Genomic DNA, 18,137 nt, shown 5'->3' on the forward strand with positions numbered 1-18,137 from the left:
TGCAGCACTGAGCTGCCATTTTCATATCCCATCTGCCAACTGAACAAGCTGAAATTCTGCTAGGGAAGCTCGCCGGTGACAAAATCAATTCCCTTTGGAGCGTCAACGTGACAGCGCGTGTACTTTTCAGTAGAGACACTCCTCTGAACCCTTCCTATAGACCCAGTCCAGCATGGACTCGTATCACAAATGTATTTTCAGAAGGAGGAACCACCCCACTTCTCAAAATTGTCGACTACCAAATATTTTTTAATAATAATTAAAAATTGAGTGTACAGTAAGGCAACGGTAAAAAAGAAGTCAATTTTAAATTTGAAGCTGCTTACTAGCTTGAAACCTATCGTTGGTTTGATTAATACTGTTGCTTGTCTGCTTTTTATTGTGTGGAGAATTCAAGAACGTTTGAAAAAAAGCTATCGTCCATTGCTGGTACCGTGCTGCAGGTCACGTGGTCTGAGGGCATCTGCCATCGGAGTTTGAACTTGGAACTCCAACACAGGAAGTGATTAGGTACCAGGAAGCAGAAGCAGCATTTCATCTCTAGCACAGCCTTCGAAGCTTCTAGATATCCCAAACTGAAATATAAAACTACAAGCAAGGAAGAGAAAGATCTTCAAGAGAGAGAGTCGAGGAGGAGGCCAGGGACTGTGCTGCCAGCGCTGACACCAGGCGTGAAAACGGTTTGTACTCCTTTAAGGCGAGGTAGAAGTTAAGATAGCATTTATGAAACAGGGCCATTGAGACGTACAATTTCAATGACAGGCTGATCTTCACAATGGCAGCTTCATTTTCATTGTGATGTCACAAGCTATTCCAATGAGGCCGACCTGTAATCTCCCTGCTGGAACGTCGTCTTGCTTGATAAATCAAGGGATTCCAGTAGCTCAGGAAGAATAGAAAGTGCTGCCCATGCTAACCATGCCGTCGTGGTGCAGGGCTGAACTACATGCATTCCTGGCTTGCTGTTTTCTTTTTAATTCTGCTGCAATTAGCACTTGTAGGGGAAAATTAGTCTCAACACAAAACACTAGGTTCTGCGGAAGGCCTGTTTCCTTCTCAAAGGGCAGTCATTTTCTTTTGTCTTTTTTTAAATCAATTCATCATTGATTTTTTTTGGGGGGGGGGGTTTCTAAAGAGCTGGGACTGATCAATTTCAAAATCAAATGTGACAGAAGCGCAACCCGCCATTACAAATGCCCAGGCAGAAATAAATAAAACAGTTAAATATCTTTAGAGCCGCCTCACAGAGATGGATTTCCGTCGATAATGGGGTCTACTGTAATTAACAGCAGCAGTAACATTTCAAATGAACGATCCTGCGATTTTCACTTGCATTGTCTTTAAGAACACGGATCAACAGATCAGAGTAATTGAGTTAAGTGCTAATATAACATTGCCACTAGCGATAATTTAAATTTATTTATTTATTTTTTGCAGATAATTCAAAGTCATAGAAATCAATGACAGCCGTTTCCAATTGAAGAGATAAGCATGATCCTGCTGCGAGGATATTGCAGTACAAGCCATGTGATAAATTGAGTCGTATAAAACATCAAGCTGCTGCTTCTTCAATAAAAAGTGATCTAACCTCCTAATCTAATCTAGCCACACACACACACAGAGCCTAGCGAATCCCCAGTCCTGTTTGTGAATCAGTGTCTCTCCCGGGTGCCATGTATCCCAGCTCTCTGTGTGCCTTTGTTTCCATGTGACAGAGAGTCATTACTCTCTCTGTTCACACAGTGTTGCACTACTTAGTCCAAATAGCTCTGCCATCCCCTGGCACTTCATCATAGCCCTACAGGCTGCAGCTGTTGCATTGTCAGCTCTGGGATTGCCACACAAAGACTGCTTGATGGGCTGACATCTCAACCTCAGCAGTACTGATGATGCTAACGATGGGCTGTGCACGCTCGCCAAGGTCCTAGGTGTCTCCTCGCCTCACATACACAAGCGGCTATTCGGCAGTGCACTTGTGCAATTGACAGGCGCTACCCTGACTTGCAATGCAGCTTGCTAGAGCAGCTCTTATTCTCTAGACAGCACCAGCTTCATGCTCGTTATTAAAGGTTTGATTAATGATAGAAAGCTGAGAATGGAGTGTTAAATAACACTGTGTAACAAATTTTTTTTTTTTTTTTTGTTCCTGGGTAGTAAGTGTTATTTCCTAATTGCTTATGCCTCAAAAGTATAGAACATGGCTATTATTCCCCACAAACTTTGCTTTTGTGACCAGGACAGTGATATTTCAAAATATCAGTATTTCCAATGGGAAAACAGGCAAATGTGTGTCTTTTTGTTCACATAAAGTCTAACTGTTCCTTGAATGACCCCAGTGTTAGAGCTGCTGTAACCTCACTCACTGCTTCCAAACTTCTAAAAATAGTTTGTCCTCTAGTCCCGTTTACAGAGACAGAAAAACTTGAAACAGACTTTTCCTAGGAATTTATTACCTGTCCTCACAACCCACACCCTCTGCACGCTGTCATTTTATTCTCTCTTACAATCATGCCGTGTGTGTGTGTGTGTGTGTGTGGGTCTCAAACTCTCCGAAACTTCACTTCGATCCTTTCACTGTTGTGATCTTCAAAAGGGTTTTTCACAAAAACCACCTTAAGCCAACACGGTCCGATGAAAGGCTTGTGTGTATAAAACCTCCCAGCGCTGCTCGTTCGAATCTACATACTGCTCTTTGTCAAGCCATGAGAAGCACTCTGTTATTGACGCATCAATGGCAGGGTTTATGCAGGTTGCATCCTGGCTGTGGAGAGGTCATTCACTGGCACGGCAAGCGTCAGATCTGACTGTCTTTCGATCTCGATGCTTCGATAGAGGTTCTTGAAGCCCGAGCCGCTCGACGCCACCAAAGAAAAGCGCCTCCGATTCAAATTCAAATACAATTGTAGATGCAGCAGCAGCAGACTCCCAGCTCTTTGTCTGACTTGCATCTCAATCAGTTCCTAATCAGCAGGTGTGTTTTCAAAGAGCGCTTTTGTCTTTGCTCACTGGAAGCCGCGAATCCCGAATGCTCTCCCCACTCCCCGGGCAGATCAGCAGTATGTTAGGGAATTCTCAGCCTCATCCCAGTCTTAAATGAGGAGTCTTGCATAACTTTTAGGAACCAATCTATTTATAGAAACATGACTAATGGGCTGGTTTTTCGTTAAGGATAGATTTTTTTTTTATATATTATATCTGACGTGACATTAAGCACACATTCAGATTTCATTCAAAGATAAATCTCAGGGTATCACTGGCAAGCGGACAATGGTATCTGACTGGATGGGATCCAGGGACTTGCCAGTAAAAAGGCTTTTAGTGAATCTGTGGGGCTTTTCCTGTGGCTGAAGTGAACTGAAACAGAACCACTTTGACATTAGCTCAGGAAGGAAGAGTCGCATATTCCTACTCATATCATTGATATTTATGAGAAAGGGGCTGAACTGCCTCTTAAACAAACCTTCATCTGTCGGACGCATTCATTACTGGTTATAGGGTTACAACATGGTTGGACAAAAAATTGGAAACACCCGCTACATGGAGCACACACTTGTATGTCAAGTGGAACCCCGTTGTATGCAATATATAAAGGCTTTGCTAAGTGTGTGTTAAGACGCTGCTCTAGAGTTGCAGCTGCTGTCAGACGCGTGTAATGTAGTTTTATTTTACAGCACTGCCTCGTAATATAAACCAGTTACGTCTCCATCACAATGAAAGCCTTGGCAGGCCTCTCGCACCCACGTGTCACGCCATACTTTATGGCACCAATTAAAAAGGTCCATGTTTTGTTTGCTGCAAATTGGGCTTTGCTCAATAAAAACGAGCGCAGTGTGCAAGGGCCTAACTGCTTTCTGCCACTTCAGCAGTAAAAACTCCACGATTAGTGAGCGCTCTCCCAGGCTCCGGGGACGGGTTAGCATCTCTGTGATGAATGTGACGCCATGGAGGAATAACGAGAGTGCAGCGAGGCGAGAGTGCAGAGATAACAGGCTGTAATCCATCCAGAGCGGAGCATAGACCTCCTGTCAAGAACCAGGCTGGGACTCAGATACACCAGCAGAGTCTGTAGCTTACTGTGCAATCATCATAATCCTCAGAATCACGCAACATGGGAATTGTTTTAAACAGAAACAAAGCTTTTCTGGTGGCAGAATGGTTTAGTAGAAGATTAGGTAGTGTTTGCGCTACGTAGTTTTACAGCGTTTTTCTGAAGAGCTCAGTAAGAAGCTAGCTGTTGGGTCCCAGCACTGGGTCGGCTTGTGTTCTACTAGCCTCTTCGTTAGGGTAAATGCTATATAGCAGTAATGAAAGAGGAATGAATTGCTGGTGAGGAAAGGGCTGTATCAATGATGGGTTCAGAGGCTGAAACAGTGTGTCAGTGAAAGTGCTCCTTTTCATTGGGCTCCACTCAGAACGGAGCTTCACTGACACCCGAGCACAGCCCTGCAGGCGTGTTCATCACAGCGGGCAGCCTGCTTGCAATATGCAGGGGTTGTTCATTTTACCACCGGGATGCTTCACAACACCCTTCTAAAAATCCCTCCGAAATCACCCGTGACTGGCCTGGAAGATCAACCCTCGCTCTCCACTAGAAGCCCATTCGGACGCACACAGGGGGAGATCACGCTTTTAATCCCGCAGGACGTGTTAAGAAGGTGGTCTTTAAACAAAACATTCAAATATCGTTTGATATCATTAGGCATCAGGACCAAGTAGACCATCAGGACCATGTGATGCAAACAGGACTGAGACTTGCAAATCACACTGCGCTTTGTGCAGTGACAGGAGTGTATCGTTACACCTCTGAATGGGTCGGGAAGAGACAATGAAACGCAGCAAATCATAAGCTGAAGCTGAACTCGGGAGGTACAGATTTCATTTTGGGGGGGGGGGGGGGGCCGTTTTACTGCTAACAACTTGATGCATTCTAGTCTTGTTATTAAATGTCCAATTCAAGAGAAGAATCCTTGAACAGAATTCACGGGAAAGCTGCTGTGAGTGTGTTTTCTTAGCTGGGTCGCTACAAAAGAAACATTTCATAGAAACAGATTTTCATTTTTCTGCAGTAGTAACTGATGAACACAGCGGGTTTGGTTTATCAGCGGTTTTATACTTTCAGGATTACTTGTGAAATCACAACTTGGGCAAACTTGAGCACTTGAACTAAGCAATGCATTTTGGTCTAAATAAATAGTTATCAATCAACTGGACACAAGACTACAAAGCAATCCGTCCCCCCAGCCCGTTTAGTCAGGCGATAAGCGAGAGGGCTAACAAACTGAAAATCAATACCTTCCCTCTAATCAGGACAGGAGCAGGGTGGGCTGTCTCAGCTATTATTGTGTGTAGTCTGGGGCAGGATTGATTTATCATCAGTGCTCCCTCTCCGGGTGGCCACTGGTGCACTGATTGGGATAAGAAGAGCCGGCCTCCGGCACACACAGTTTAGAAAGAAGATATTGATAGATCTGTTCATTTAAAAACATTTATTTATTTTACTTGTGGATAAAAGGTTAGCGGCTATTTTGAAGAGATTAGACTTGGCGTAAGACAGGTTAGAAATATATATCTGCAGGAGTCCTGCTCCAAGAATCACGTCCATATAAAAAAGTTACAATAGCTGGAAGATGCATTGGACCTTGCTGTGCTGTTTCCCGGATCACGTGAAGTACCTCAGTACTGTTTCCAGCATTATTAACTTAGTTTGAATAGTCTGATCAGAGGAGACACGCTGGCCTGTGCTGTAGCTCTCTGAATACCAATTCGTGTTAATGCAAAACAGCCTGGTCACCACTAAATTCAGCGGGGCTGGCAGAAATAAAGTCAGTCTGAGGAAGCCAGAGGAAGAAAAGACAACAGTAACTGAAATCCTACAGAAAGCTTTTTTGGACGAACGTCGTGCCCGTCGGCAGATGCACCGTCAAGTTCCATGAAACTAGAGAGGATCTAAAATGTGATGTAATTCCACCAACAGATTTTCTTTTAATCGCTGGAACACAGTGGGTGCTTGTGTAATTCTACAGGGAACCAGCAGATCGGTGACGTGCAGCTCAGCCTACAATTAGATCAGAGCCATGAAGAAGTGACTCACCACCACCTGCGTCAGCAACAAGTACAGCACAGTACAGCACAGGAGCGATCTGAAGGCTGAATGAACTGCTGAAAGCAGGAGGGTCATTTTAAATGAAATAATTGCATGTCATTCAACTCTCAACCACTGTGCAGAATCGTGTGTCAGTTTCCCTTGTGAACAGCTGGGTTGAATCCAGGGGCGTGATAGATTAGGAATGAGCCACTGTGCCACGTACCCTTCCAATGAGCGATGCACAAAGTGCAGTGTGAAAATGATCTTGTGTTTGAGCCAGCATCAGCGACACTTTATGAAATCAGTCCTGGTCTTCACTAGTGAACAGAGCACGCAGGCGCTCGGCTGAAGTGACCTTTTGTTCTGGTCTGGGTCCTTCGCAGACTGAAATGCAATTTGCAGAATGTATTCTCACACTGTAATCGGATTCACAGGAGAAATCGCATTGATTTTTGGATGTGGCGCATTATTCCGCTCCATCTTTAATGAGAAACGAATAGCAATGTTATAAAATGTTACAGTGTAACAATCCTGGGTGTTTTTTTTTTTTTTTCTCGCAGGTAAAATAAGTCTTTGTGCTTCTGATACAAATGCTCAGCGAGGGAAGAGCTTGTTTCCTATTCAATATGTTAGTTTCATTAGCGGAGGTCGGCCACGCATGCTAGACAACGATCTAGTTTGATTGAAAAGTAAAAAAAAAATCTTTCCAGCTTCTTCGGGGATGGACATAAGACTCCTATTGCATAGCAGTGTCACCAGTTCCAGGTTTTACTAGGAGCTTGATCAGCCCCAGTGTGTCTTATTATTCAACTCTTTGTAGACTCAAATGAGATCCTGACTGCTGTCATATTTTATATACAGACATTAAATAAAATCACGACCAAAGAATCAGCACCAAATATATAACCCTGTGACCCAGCTGAAAGGGATAGTTCTGAGTTTTTTAATGAATAACCTCACAACAATTCTCACTCTCAATAAAGGAACCGGCCACTGGCAAGGTTACCATGGCGACTGGCTCACGCGGCGCCTCATAGCAACAGAACCTCAGAGTGAAGCCACACAATGACCCGTGAGACGCCAGCATTCCAGTGCCATTCCATGACCTCCACACATGCACGAGGAGCGCTGAATGCAGCAGAGCGAATGGGGGTGCAGGAGAGCAGCTAGTTTTAAAAGCCCTTTTAAATGGCGTTCGTTGAATCCAAAATCGGTTCATGGGGGTGATATTTAAGTTAGAATTGGACAGTGGGTATTTTTGGAGTCTTTACTCAAAAAGACAACTGTAAATGCTGTGGGCTATTGATCTGCTCTTGCTCAACATTTTATTTGATCTCCAGGCTCTTTCTATTGACAATTAGGAGCTGAAATCATATCCAAGGCTAACTGTGTGCTTTGCTAAGGAACAGGGCAAACAAGCATGCTTAACATATACCTTACAAAGCATGCAGGTTATAAACTGTACATCTCCCCAGTGAAGCAGTCTGAATGAATAAGCAGAAATCTCTACAGCGCGTGGAACAGAACCACACGTCTCAATCAAAGACATTACTGAGATACAGAGGTTTAATCTAAAACAGAGGCGGATCTAAACACCCCCACCTTTTAAATATTAAACTAGGACCAAGCCTGTCTTTTCACTTTCAAAGGCAAAAATATACAGCAGTATCCAGGCTCTCTTCCTGCAATGATTTAAAAAGGACGTCTGTATTCAGATTCGCCAGCGTTCAGATCAACTGAACAGAATCCATAGCCGTCAATGGCTCTACCCCAATAATACACCAACACTATATCATGCACACTATCTCAGCCAGTCCTACAGTGCCCATTCCTTCATTCACAATGCTGATTTCCGCACACTACGAGAGAGCATTATATGGGTAGCATGGACATGGAAAGAGAAACTCCCTTCTGATCCTTTTATACATACTGGCCACAGACCTACGCTAGCTAGCCTGCACGAACAGACCCAGCAAACTTATCATCCATCAAAGCAGCAGCAGCAGCCCCCCCCCCCCCCCAGCACAGCATGGTAAAGAAAGCAGCGATCTCACCGTGGTGGCGTACTGGATGTCCTTCCAGAGCGAGGTCTCCCTCGAGAGGTCGGAGGCCTCGAACAGGTTGTCCAGGATGACCTCTCCGATCATGTCATGCCTGGAGAAGCGATCGAAGTCGAAGACGCTGAGGTGCAGCTTGCTTCTTGCCAGCTCCTCGTAGGGCAGGGGGAAATGGAAGGCCTCGTCGAAGGTGGGGTTGAGCGTCTTGCGGTGCACGCGCGTCTGGAACTTGCACTTGCGGTCGGGGAGCAGGTAGATCTTGACGTAGGGGTCCGAGCTGCCGCACAGGTCCTTGGCGGGCAGGTCTAAGGCCTTGAGGATGCGCACGACCAGCGCCTCGATCTCGTAGTCGTACTGGAGAGAGAAGTTGATGGTGCCGCAGGGCTTGCCTTTGGCCTTGGCGGACTCCTCCGTGTCCACAGATTTCTGCTTGTACAGCTCCGGCTTGATGCGGCCGATGCTGGTGGGCTGCTCGTGGGCGTACAGGTCCGTGTCATCGTCCAGGCTGGAGACCTGCATCTGCCGAGGGAGGTGCCTCTTGAAAGAGCTGTGCCTGTGGGGTTACAATCCAGACATCATTACGAGCAGGGCCACAGCGCTCAGAGCTTTATAAACACGTGACAATGTTATATTGGCAAATAGCACAGCATGGCCTGGATTGAACACCAGATATACACCACTGCTGTGTAAATAGGGAGGGAATGTGCACTATTCACAGCACTGCTGTGTAAATAGGAAGGGAATGTGCACTATTCACACCACTGCTGTGTAATTAACAAGCACACAGTCCCCATGTACACAGCACTGGTGTAGATATTGTATGATCCCTTACTATTTACACCACCCTGAATATAACTCTGTTTTATTGCCCTGACCCTGCAACCAGTCCTGTCCATTATTAACAGTTATTGTACAGATGTAAAAAAGTATTTCCCTAACAGCTTATCTTTTCTCACGGTCCTTGTCTCATGTATTGAATGCACAGTAACACCCACAGGTGGGAGAAACAGTCCCCTTTTTGTCTAATGGGAACAAAACACAACCTTACTCTGTCTATCCGGGATAACAGGCTAGAGCCTTTTCAATGAAGTCACTGCATAAAATTAGTATTAGGAATAAGAAGGAGAACAGCAGAAGCTGGTGAACAGCAGGAAAGAGCCCCGTTCCTGGTTTCAGGTGTTTGGTTGACCGGTCAGTTGGATTGTACTGCAGCTCTAAGATGCACAGGGTTCAGTATGGAATGGGGCTCTGACCTTGTGGAGGACGCTGGCTCAGTCGACTGCCTCTGGATGCGGGTGTGTCTCGTGATGTGCTGCTTCATGGAGCGCTGCACCTCGGCAGGGATATCCGGGGAGGTGTGGCTGATCTTCACCGCTGCCTCCAGGAAGCCCATTCCGCTCTGCTCCTTGAGCTTGTCCGTCGCCATGCTGTCCTTCAAGAAGTCTCCGCCTCCAGTGGGGGCCTGGCAGGGTGGGGCGAGGCCGGCGTCGCTCGACGAGAGGGCCTTGTTCCTCCAGGGCACCCAGCAGAGCTTCCAAAAGAGAAAGAGAAAGACTGCCACCAGGGCCAGGCCACACACGATAACTACCACAGCGAGGAGGGTGATCGAGAGCTCTGCGAAGGAGGAGGGGGCAGAAACGGGGAAGGAACAAGAAGTAAATGAAATGAAAGTGCAGGGGAGGAATGGAGGGCGGGGTTATGGGCATTGGCAGGACAGGTTGGTAATGTTTCATACAATAGGGAAGTAGAGCACAAGGAGGGGAGGAAAAGGACACAAAGGAGAGAGAGAGAGAGAACAGAACTACTGTAAGGAAACAGGAAGATAAGATTTGCTACAGCAATTACAATACTTGGCCACCCAGAGGCACCATCTACTATGCAAAACAATATTATTTTTATTATTATGAAGCAAATATGTTGGCAAAAACTATGTTGAGCCTTGCATCCACCCTGTGGCATTGTGACAGACGTCTGGACGAATCATGAGACAATCTCTAATGAGAAGAAATAGGCTGGCTGATTTCTAAAAGATTATTAGCTATTACTCAGGCCCGCCCAACTTCTGCATTGTGTATTCTGTAATAAAAATAATAATCCCAAATCAATTCCGGAGGACCACTGCCCGATTACTGACGTGTACTGCGGGTCAGTAATCCATCAGCAGGAATCCGAGTTGAAATTCCTCATTCCAGTTCATTACTCTCTCATTCCCCCGTGCACCTGTCGAGACGGAGAGCTGGATTTTTTGCAGCACAGATAATTAACTAAGCTGCAACATGGAATGGGAGTGCGTGTTTAATCTGCAGACAAAGGGCTGATTGCTGTTTCATAAGAAGCCACGATGAGGCTGAAAACACAGCCGCTCTAATGAAAAAGGCTTTGAAATAACTGAGCGGGTTCGAGGATGATAATTAGCCAGGACTGCACTTCGTTCGCAGTGTGTATTTGTTTATTTTTTAATAAATATTAGTGTGTTTCTGTTGTTGAGTTTGGTATTGTGAAATCACACTTTTGGCGACAGTATCAGATTCTTTCACGTATATCTGATCAAAGCTGCTTTCAATGCCTGTCAGATGACAGCAAGCTGAAGATGATTCTTGCTCATCTTCACTGCTTTGTCTAATTCTTAATCATGAGCACTTGACTGGATCACTGCTTTTACCCTTTCGCTTGCTTAATAATATCTTGGTAACCCCTCAACAGACCCTCACGCCTGTACAGACATCCCCGGGTAAACCTTGCTCCAACTTGAAAAGGTCACTGAGCAAAAAGACAAAAAAGAACCGGAGGAAACTGGGTGGAAAGACTAAAGGTCTTATTTTAAAAGAGCCGAAGTGGAACACCAGCACGAAGCTCGCTTGACACAGGCTGAAATGTATTCTATCCCAGAGCACTGTGGGTCAAGGTCCGAGCAGATGAAACATGACAGAGGTGTCACAGCACAGAGAGCCGAAGTGAGGTCTGGCTCGCTCTTTACTTTATCTGATGACTCCCACTCTTTTAGAAATGAAAAAAAGATGCATTAAGTTTGAGACTCTATTCACTAAGTTCTGTTTTTAAGGACTTTTTTTTTTTTTTGTAAATGCCCATTTTGATTAACTAAGCTTACACATCAAAAAGCCTTTTTAAAATAGTTTTAGAGAAGGTTTGAAGTTTTTTCTTGTGTTTTCAAGAACAGTTCTTAACAAAACATTCCTTAAAAATGGTCCTTAAGTGTTGTCCATAGCGCCCACTGAAGCATCATAATAGGTATTAATAAAAAAAAACAAATAAAAAGGTGACATTTAAATGCCCTTCCTGGCATGAAAGTTTGATCCTGTTCTCTCACTTGTCTTAAATCGATATTTAAAACGAATTCGGCTTTTGCTAGAGTTAAAATAAAACGCCCGATATAAATGCAATTTGCAAAGTAAGTGGCATGTCCTGCAAGTTGAAGAGCTCCCAGTGGAGGGGCTGCAACGGCTCTGGATGAGCACAGAGCCTTTCAGACTCCACAGATTACTAATGTGCTCGCAAGAGAAGCTACAAACACACCGTCTGGGCTGGGAGCCTTGCCAGAGATGGGCAGGATCCGAGATGTTCCGATAAGCCACGAAAACGTCTAATGGGCCTCCCAGCCTTTCAATGAAGAGTGCAGGAATGAAGGCTTCCGTTTCGTTTTCTATCCTTAATAAGCTCCTGCGTAATTCTCACCCAGCCTCTGTCACTGTTCAGTTCAGCTGACAGCAATAGTCTGTTGCTATCCTGAAGCGGACAGATCTCCCCTCGTCTCTGAAACCCTGGCGCTGTCACAGAGCTCAGAATGACTGCTAGTGCGCTCAGCGTCTTCGCTATCTGCCTCACCCATTAGTCTGGTCACATCTCCTCAGACAGTCTCAAATCCTTTCACTTTGGCTTTGGAGTCATTTGCACGTTACCAATGCAACAACTTAAATACTGTATCAGCAACATTAAGAATCAACTTGAGTCTCCTTTACAAATAAAGTCATTAAAGTTGAGAAATCTGTATTGCAATGTCCTTTTACTTCTCAATTTGGAAAATAAAGCAGTCAGAAGAATGATCAGAGTGTTGACCTTAAGAAATATACAAACGAAAACCTGTGAGGAGCGCCGATACAGGAGCACTCCTACAGATAAACAGAAAATCTATAAGACCTATGAGTCAGTACGTCCCTCCCAGCCACGGCTGTACATTCAAAATTAGAACTACCAGTGTGACGAGAAAGACAGCAGCAGCAGCAGCAGGAGGTACAGAAGAAGAACTGGAAATAGATCGCTGTGGTGAAGATGTCATCAGGGAAGCTAAAAGCAGGTGGTAGTATCATGGTGAAGTATATTAAACTGACTGATTTACACCAGAATTACACCCCCCCCCCCCCCCCCCCCCCCCCCCTCTCTATCAGGTGCGCCAGTGCAAGAGCTCCGTCTGCACAACAGTATAACAACCCCCCCTCTCCATCAGGGGCACCAGTGCAAGCGCTCCGTCTGCTCTTGACATTTCTTGCACAGTAGGCTGGCTCACACACCGGCACACATCAGCGTTTTGAATAAAATAGATATCATTCACCTTTCATTTCATGCCAATAAAGCGACAGGCCGGTACACAGATTAATGTCATACCACGACTGACGATGTAATGAAGGCTGTAGATTTCTACAGCACACGGAGCTCCGTTGCTGACTGTTGGATTTTCAGAGTCAGTTAGCCAGCTTTTTATAATCTTGTGTAACAATAGAAGAGTGGAATTTGAAAATACATTGTTAATGGGGTTCTTAATCTTTAAATGGATTATTCATAACATCAACCACATTTACAGACTCTTAAAAACAGCACAACTACCCGCCATTCAGACCAATACCGTCCTGAGATGTCAAGACAATCCAAAGGGGAAGGAGAGGAGGTGCCTCTTTTTAACCAGTCTTTGGTTTTCTGTGCTTTCGCGAGCCTGAAACTGAAAATGACTGAACAGATATTAAAATCTCCCCCCTCGTCAGGCGCATTAAAGGACACGGATATTAATTACAGTTATTAAAAATCATAAAATATACAAAAGCGCTTGCCAATTAACTCTGAGAAATAATGAACAAATTGCACTTGGTTACAAAAGGTCAGTGTTCCCAGGCGGAGGCGGTCTGGCTCGTGGGAGGCAGCGGGCGCTACAGGAACTCAAGCGGTCACACTGAACTGCCTCTCCACACACTCCACAAGGGCAGCGAAGGGACTACTCAAAACATTACAGCTAACAGCATTTCAAAACCTATTCATTTACACTCAATTCAGAACAGCCAATCAAAAAGGCAAGCAGGAATGCCCACTTTTCACCGCTCAGGCTCTCGTGTCACAGGCATTTCCAGTGAAAGAAGAAAGGGTTCGGTTTTGTGGAAAATGTTTCACGAGCCCCCTGGGCAAGTTCTAAAAAATGCAGGCCAGAAAAACAATGATGTGAAAAATGACCATTACAGGACATCAAGAATATTACGAAACACTGAACCCGTCCAGTCACGGGGTCCCACACCACAGTCTGAACTGAGCACTACAGGACATCAAGAATATTACGAAACACTGAACCCGTCCAGTCACGGGGTCCCACACCACAGTCTGAACTGAGCACAACAGGACATCAAGAATATTACGAAACACTGAACCCATCCAGTCACGGGGTCCCACACCACAGTCTGAACTGACCACTACATCAAGAATATTACGAAACACTGAACCCGTCCAGTCACGGGGTCCCACACCAGTCTGAACTGAGCACTACAGGACATCAAGAATATTACGAAACACTGAACCCGTCCAGTGGGTTTTCCAGGCTCTGCTATTAATACGAGAGCCTGAGATCTCTCAGTGTACAAAGCAAGGGTTCGCAGGACAGCTTCTTCTTGATGGGAGAAAGCAGAGAGGTGCTACAGAGGTGCACCGCGCGCGCACTGTGATTCCAATCTGTGCAGCTGATGGGTTTGAACAGCTCTCAGAATGCTTCGACACTTCAAAACCACTCAAGAGGTACAACAGGGCAACACCAGAAAAATCCGGTCAATTCGCTTTTCAAAAGGAAGGAAAAACATTCCGGTGGTCTACAAAATGCTGCCGAATTTCTCAAACGAATAACGATGAAACCCAGTGTATCCTTACACATTGCCATGACTGTTTTAAACACAAACGCCTTTCACACACTTACCCATAATTTATAATCCGCCACAATTACCTTTCATTGCCCACCACCAGGGGCACTGCTGTGCCTGCTATTAACATAACCCTGAAACCTTCAAATTCTGATGGAGCGTTCTGAAATAATAAAACAACTAAACTGGCAGGACTCTACCAGCGACCACTTCTGTGTGTGAGCAATCCTTCCTGCCGAGGGAAACTCTGAGTCCTGGCTTGTTCTTACACTGCAGTGAGCAATCAAACAAGGCCTCAGCAGATAGCAGCTCTTACCTCTAAAAAGCACGGGTCCCTAATTCCACACAGAATCCTTAATGGATTTACTTAAAAGCCATTACTCGTGTCGTGTTTGTTAATTGGATGTTTAAAACATCCAAAAGCCAGGAGAAAAATTAGAATTTGAATAAGCAGCGGAAGATAATTCTAAACACATCTGTTAATGTTTTGGGAGGATGTCTTCATAAGCGAGTTTGTGTCCGGGGGTGAGCTGTGTTGCGAATGATTTGTTGCTCCTGTTTTGTTACTGCGATTAAGGAATAACGTGCCTCAGAGCTGCGCCGGAGAATCAACAGCCATGTCAAAATAATTAGTATTTTTTAAATCAAATTTTGGTAGCTTTTATTAACACTATTATCACTGAACTCCCCTTTTCCCTTGCTGAAAACCTTTTGGTTCTTTGCTTGTTCTAGAATTAGGGATACGCTGGTATTTGAAAACAGAAAGCTAGAGATGAAAAGGGTAGCTGCTGCCTCCTGGTAGGAGATCACTTCATGCGCTACAGTTTGAACTCCCTGCAGTGCTGCAGCTGTGATCGACAACACGGGCACCAGGATGCAGCATTTGCATTAAAAAAAAAAAAACAAACAAGCAAAGTACCACAAGACTCTCCACACAATAAAAAGGCATGATGTTAATAAATCCTTATTAGCTTAATGCATCTTGATGCTGATCACACCCCTGAAACACACTGCTATGAAGGGTATATTTTTAGAACCGATTTGTATTATGACCCAGTCCACAGTGATTAAAACTGACTTGCAACATGAATCCATTATATATCATAGTAATGTGTTATACAGAAGTAAGAGGTTGCATGTTCTACTCATGGAATGACAGGTGTACCCAGGATAAGATGCACTGGCATTCTGGAAAACCCTTAACTGATTTTCCCTGAGCGATTTACAAAAAACACAAATGAATTCCTCGTGTGTAGACAGGCAGATCACCACCTCCTCACCTGTGCTTCTCAGCAGAGCAAGCGGTACACACTTCAGAGGCGGGCGGCTGGGGCCAGTTGCTGCACGACATGGGAAACACACACAGTTTGTTTAGAAGTAGAGACCCTAACCCGGCTCTTTGCACTCTGTGCTCACACCACTGTGAAGTTGCCGAGCTTCGTGAGCTCTTTCCTGAGGGGCTGGAAGGAGTGCTTTTCTTCTCACAAGACACACTGAAAAAGAGCGTTGAGGGTTTTCAATAATAATGAGGTTGGATATCAAGGGGTCTTCCTGCATTAGGGGGCTGCCGCTGCTAATGCAACAGGTTTGTGTGAATTTGTTTTGTGGTTGTAGCAGATTACATGGTGTGAGATTGAGTGTGATGTAACAGCTTCATTCTGCTCACCTGCTTATGTCTGTAAATGAAATAAAGGCATGTGGAAGAAATACAAGAGCTGTGTGATTAATAATGATGCAATCTTTAACCCCACAGCTTCCTGAACACAAACACCATGAGCCAACACACAGACTTAACACACAAAAGAAACAAACACAGTCACGCAAGAGCCAACCTTCAAGCCACATTGAATTCAACTGCAGGACAAAAAGGAGCTCGTTTTGGATGACTGCCTGCTCCAACAATCACAGCCCATACAGAAAGGTAAAACATCAGATAAAACCTGATTCACGAATTAATGAACGCCAAAGAAAACTCGCCTTGATGGTTGATACACAGTCATGTGCACATGTATTAGAACACCTCAAGATTTGACTCGGCTATCCTTTATATTCCCACCTGCATGAAACCCTCGGTGTGAGAATTTCAATCAGTAATCAGTGATATAGAAACAAAAGGCACTTGTGTGAAAATGTTAGACCACTTTGTGCTTTAATTAGACAACTTAAACAACTCCTAAAAATTGTCTAAAATTTAATTAGACAATCAATGACTTGCCTATTCTGACAGTTTCCCCAGATTTTCAGTTCCAGTGGTTTGATTTCATATGCACAACAAAGTTAAGTCACAGAAGCAATGGGGGTGTTCTCATAACTGTGCACACGGCTGTATTCGAGATCTCACACTACGAGCCAGTAAGCTCTCCCCCCTCAGTGGTGGGCAAGATGCTCTGTTAATCTGTTCGGTTTCTGCCTAGCAGTCAATGCATTTTAAACCAGGCTTCTGATGTTCCTCATGCATACCAGTTATTAACAGCAGTGCTAGTAAGAGGCGAGGACATTGTAGGGTCCACGTTAAAGGGGACCCTCCTCCTCTACTTGCATCAGCCTGCAACACGATATCAGCTTTGATTTTACACCAGTCTTCACTGCTTACAGCCTCTTCTAAACGGTTCTGATTGCATTTTGCCATCCTCAAATAGAATCTGGATTTTATACAAATATTTCTATCCTTTCAGGCGTTGTGCAGCACTTGGTTAAAACCAAGACGAATCTGCAAGACACTACAGCACTAACCCCTGTCCATGGTGCTGAATACGAGAGCGTATCCCATTGCTGCTGGCCATAGTGCTGAAATCCAGCTGGCTCAGTGCTGTCTGTGATTATAAAGCTATAGAAGCTGCTCATTACCACTCTAGGATTTACAGGCTCTCACACAAACAGCTGCTGTGGCAGGATTGGAAATTACATTTCATCTCCAGAGCAGATAAAACTCGCTTTTTTTTTTTTTGTTCCCTCCACAGATACTTCTCTAAGGAAAGCACATCAGCAGATTTTTTTTTTAAACGTTATCTTCAGAGTGTGTTTAGTGACCCTTTTTATTACTGTTTGTTCCTGCCATGCACCCATTGCTAGAGGCGTGCAGCGTGTAATCATTACTGCTTATTTCTGCACCTGCTTTTATGAGAACATCCGGAATGTACATCTGGCCACTTTACTGTTTTTCTATCGTCATTTCACTCATTATAATATAACCTCCTCAGTGCCTGTGCCAATATTATATAGATGTTGAGATGTTCATATTCGGTCAAACACAATTAAGTGTTTTAGGCTGGGAACTAGAATGTGTGATGATCTCACCTAAATGCAAAAAACAAACAAAAAAAAAACCCAATACCATGGCATGAGAAAACTCTATAATGCAAACATAGAAGCCAAGTTGTACCTGAATATGAAAACAGTCACTCTGTTAATCTGACCTCATGAAATAGATACACTAATAAAGCAAGCTGATGTCTAACGAACCTCTGTACTGTGGTTTAGTATTCCTTCATAACTTCTTACAGCAGCGCTACTAAAACAAGACTGGTTTATACAGCCCTAAAATGAACCACAAGATTCTCTGCACAACAGAAGTGGGGTAAATTAGAGTGAAGAAACCGGATTGTAGACCATCGGCTAGCACTCCTAGAAGATGAGATTTACAGTATACCATTTATTGTGTGATTTAGCAGATTTCACGCACAGCACGTGTCAACCCAACTTTAAAATCTCAATTAGTTTCAAAAGTCTAGCCTAGGGCTCATTTTAATGTCTGTTCTGCTGTAAATGATGCTGAATGAAACAAGAAGCATTTCAAGCCAGGACTGTCAAATTTATTTAATGGAGGTGTAGCGCCAGATTTAAAAAAAAAAAATTGTTTGTAGATTTCAC

At 44.3% G+C, this 18,137-nt stretch overlaps 1 protein-coding gene across 3 annotated transcripts in view; it reads right to left on the reverse strand.

The window, feature by feature from the left end:
• Positions 1-18,137, reverse strand: part of LOC121300134 (synaptotagmin-6-like) — a 41,766-nt gene that overhangs the window by 4,494 nt on the left and 19,135 nt on the right. For 2 of the 3 annotated variants that reach the window (XM_041228559.1, XM_041228560.1), the window contains exons 2-3: positions 9,396-9,673; positions 8,140-8,695 (exon numbers count right to left, since the gene is read on the reverse strand). In XM_041228559.1, coding sequence (XP_041084493.1) covers positions 8,140-8,695; positions 9,396-9,673 — 834 coding nt within the window. Of the gene's footprint in view, positions 1-8,139; positions 8,696-9,395; positions 9,757-18,137 lie in introns of all 3 variants that reach the window. The other variant, XM_041228558.1, reaches the window with a different exon arrangement.

This window comes from Polyodon spathula, chromosome 25 (genome assembly GCF_017654505.1).
Source record: "Polyodon spathula isolate WHYD16114869_AA chromosome 25, ASM1765450v1, whole genome shotgun sequence".
NCBI lineage: Eukaryota > Metazoa > Chordata > Actinopteri > Acipenseriformes > Polyodontidae > Polyodon > Polyodon spathula.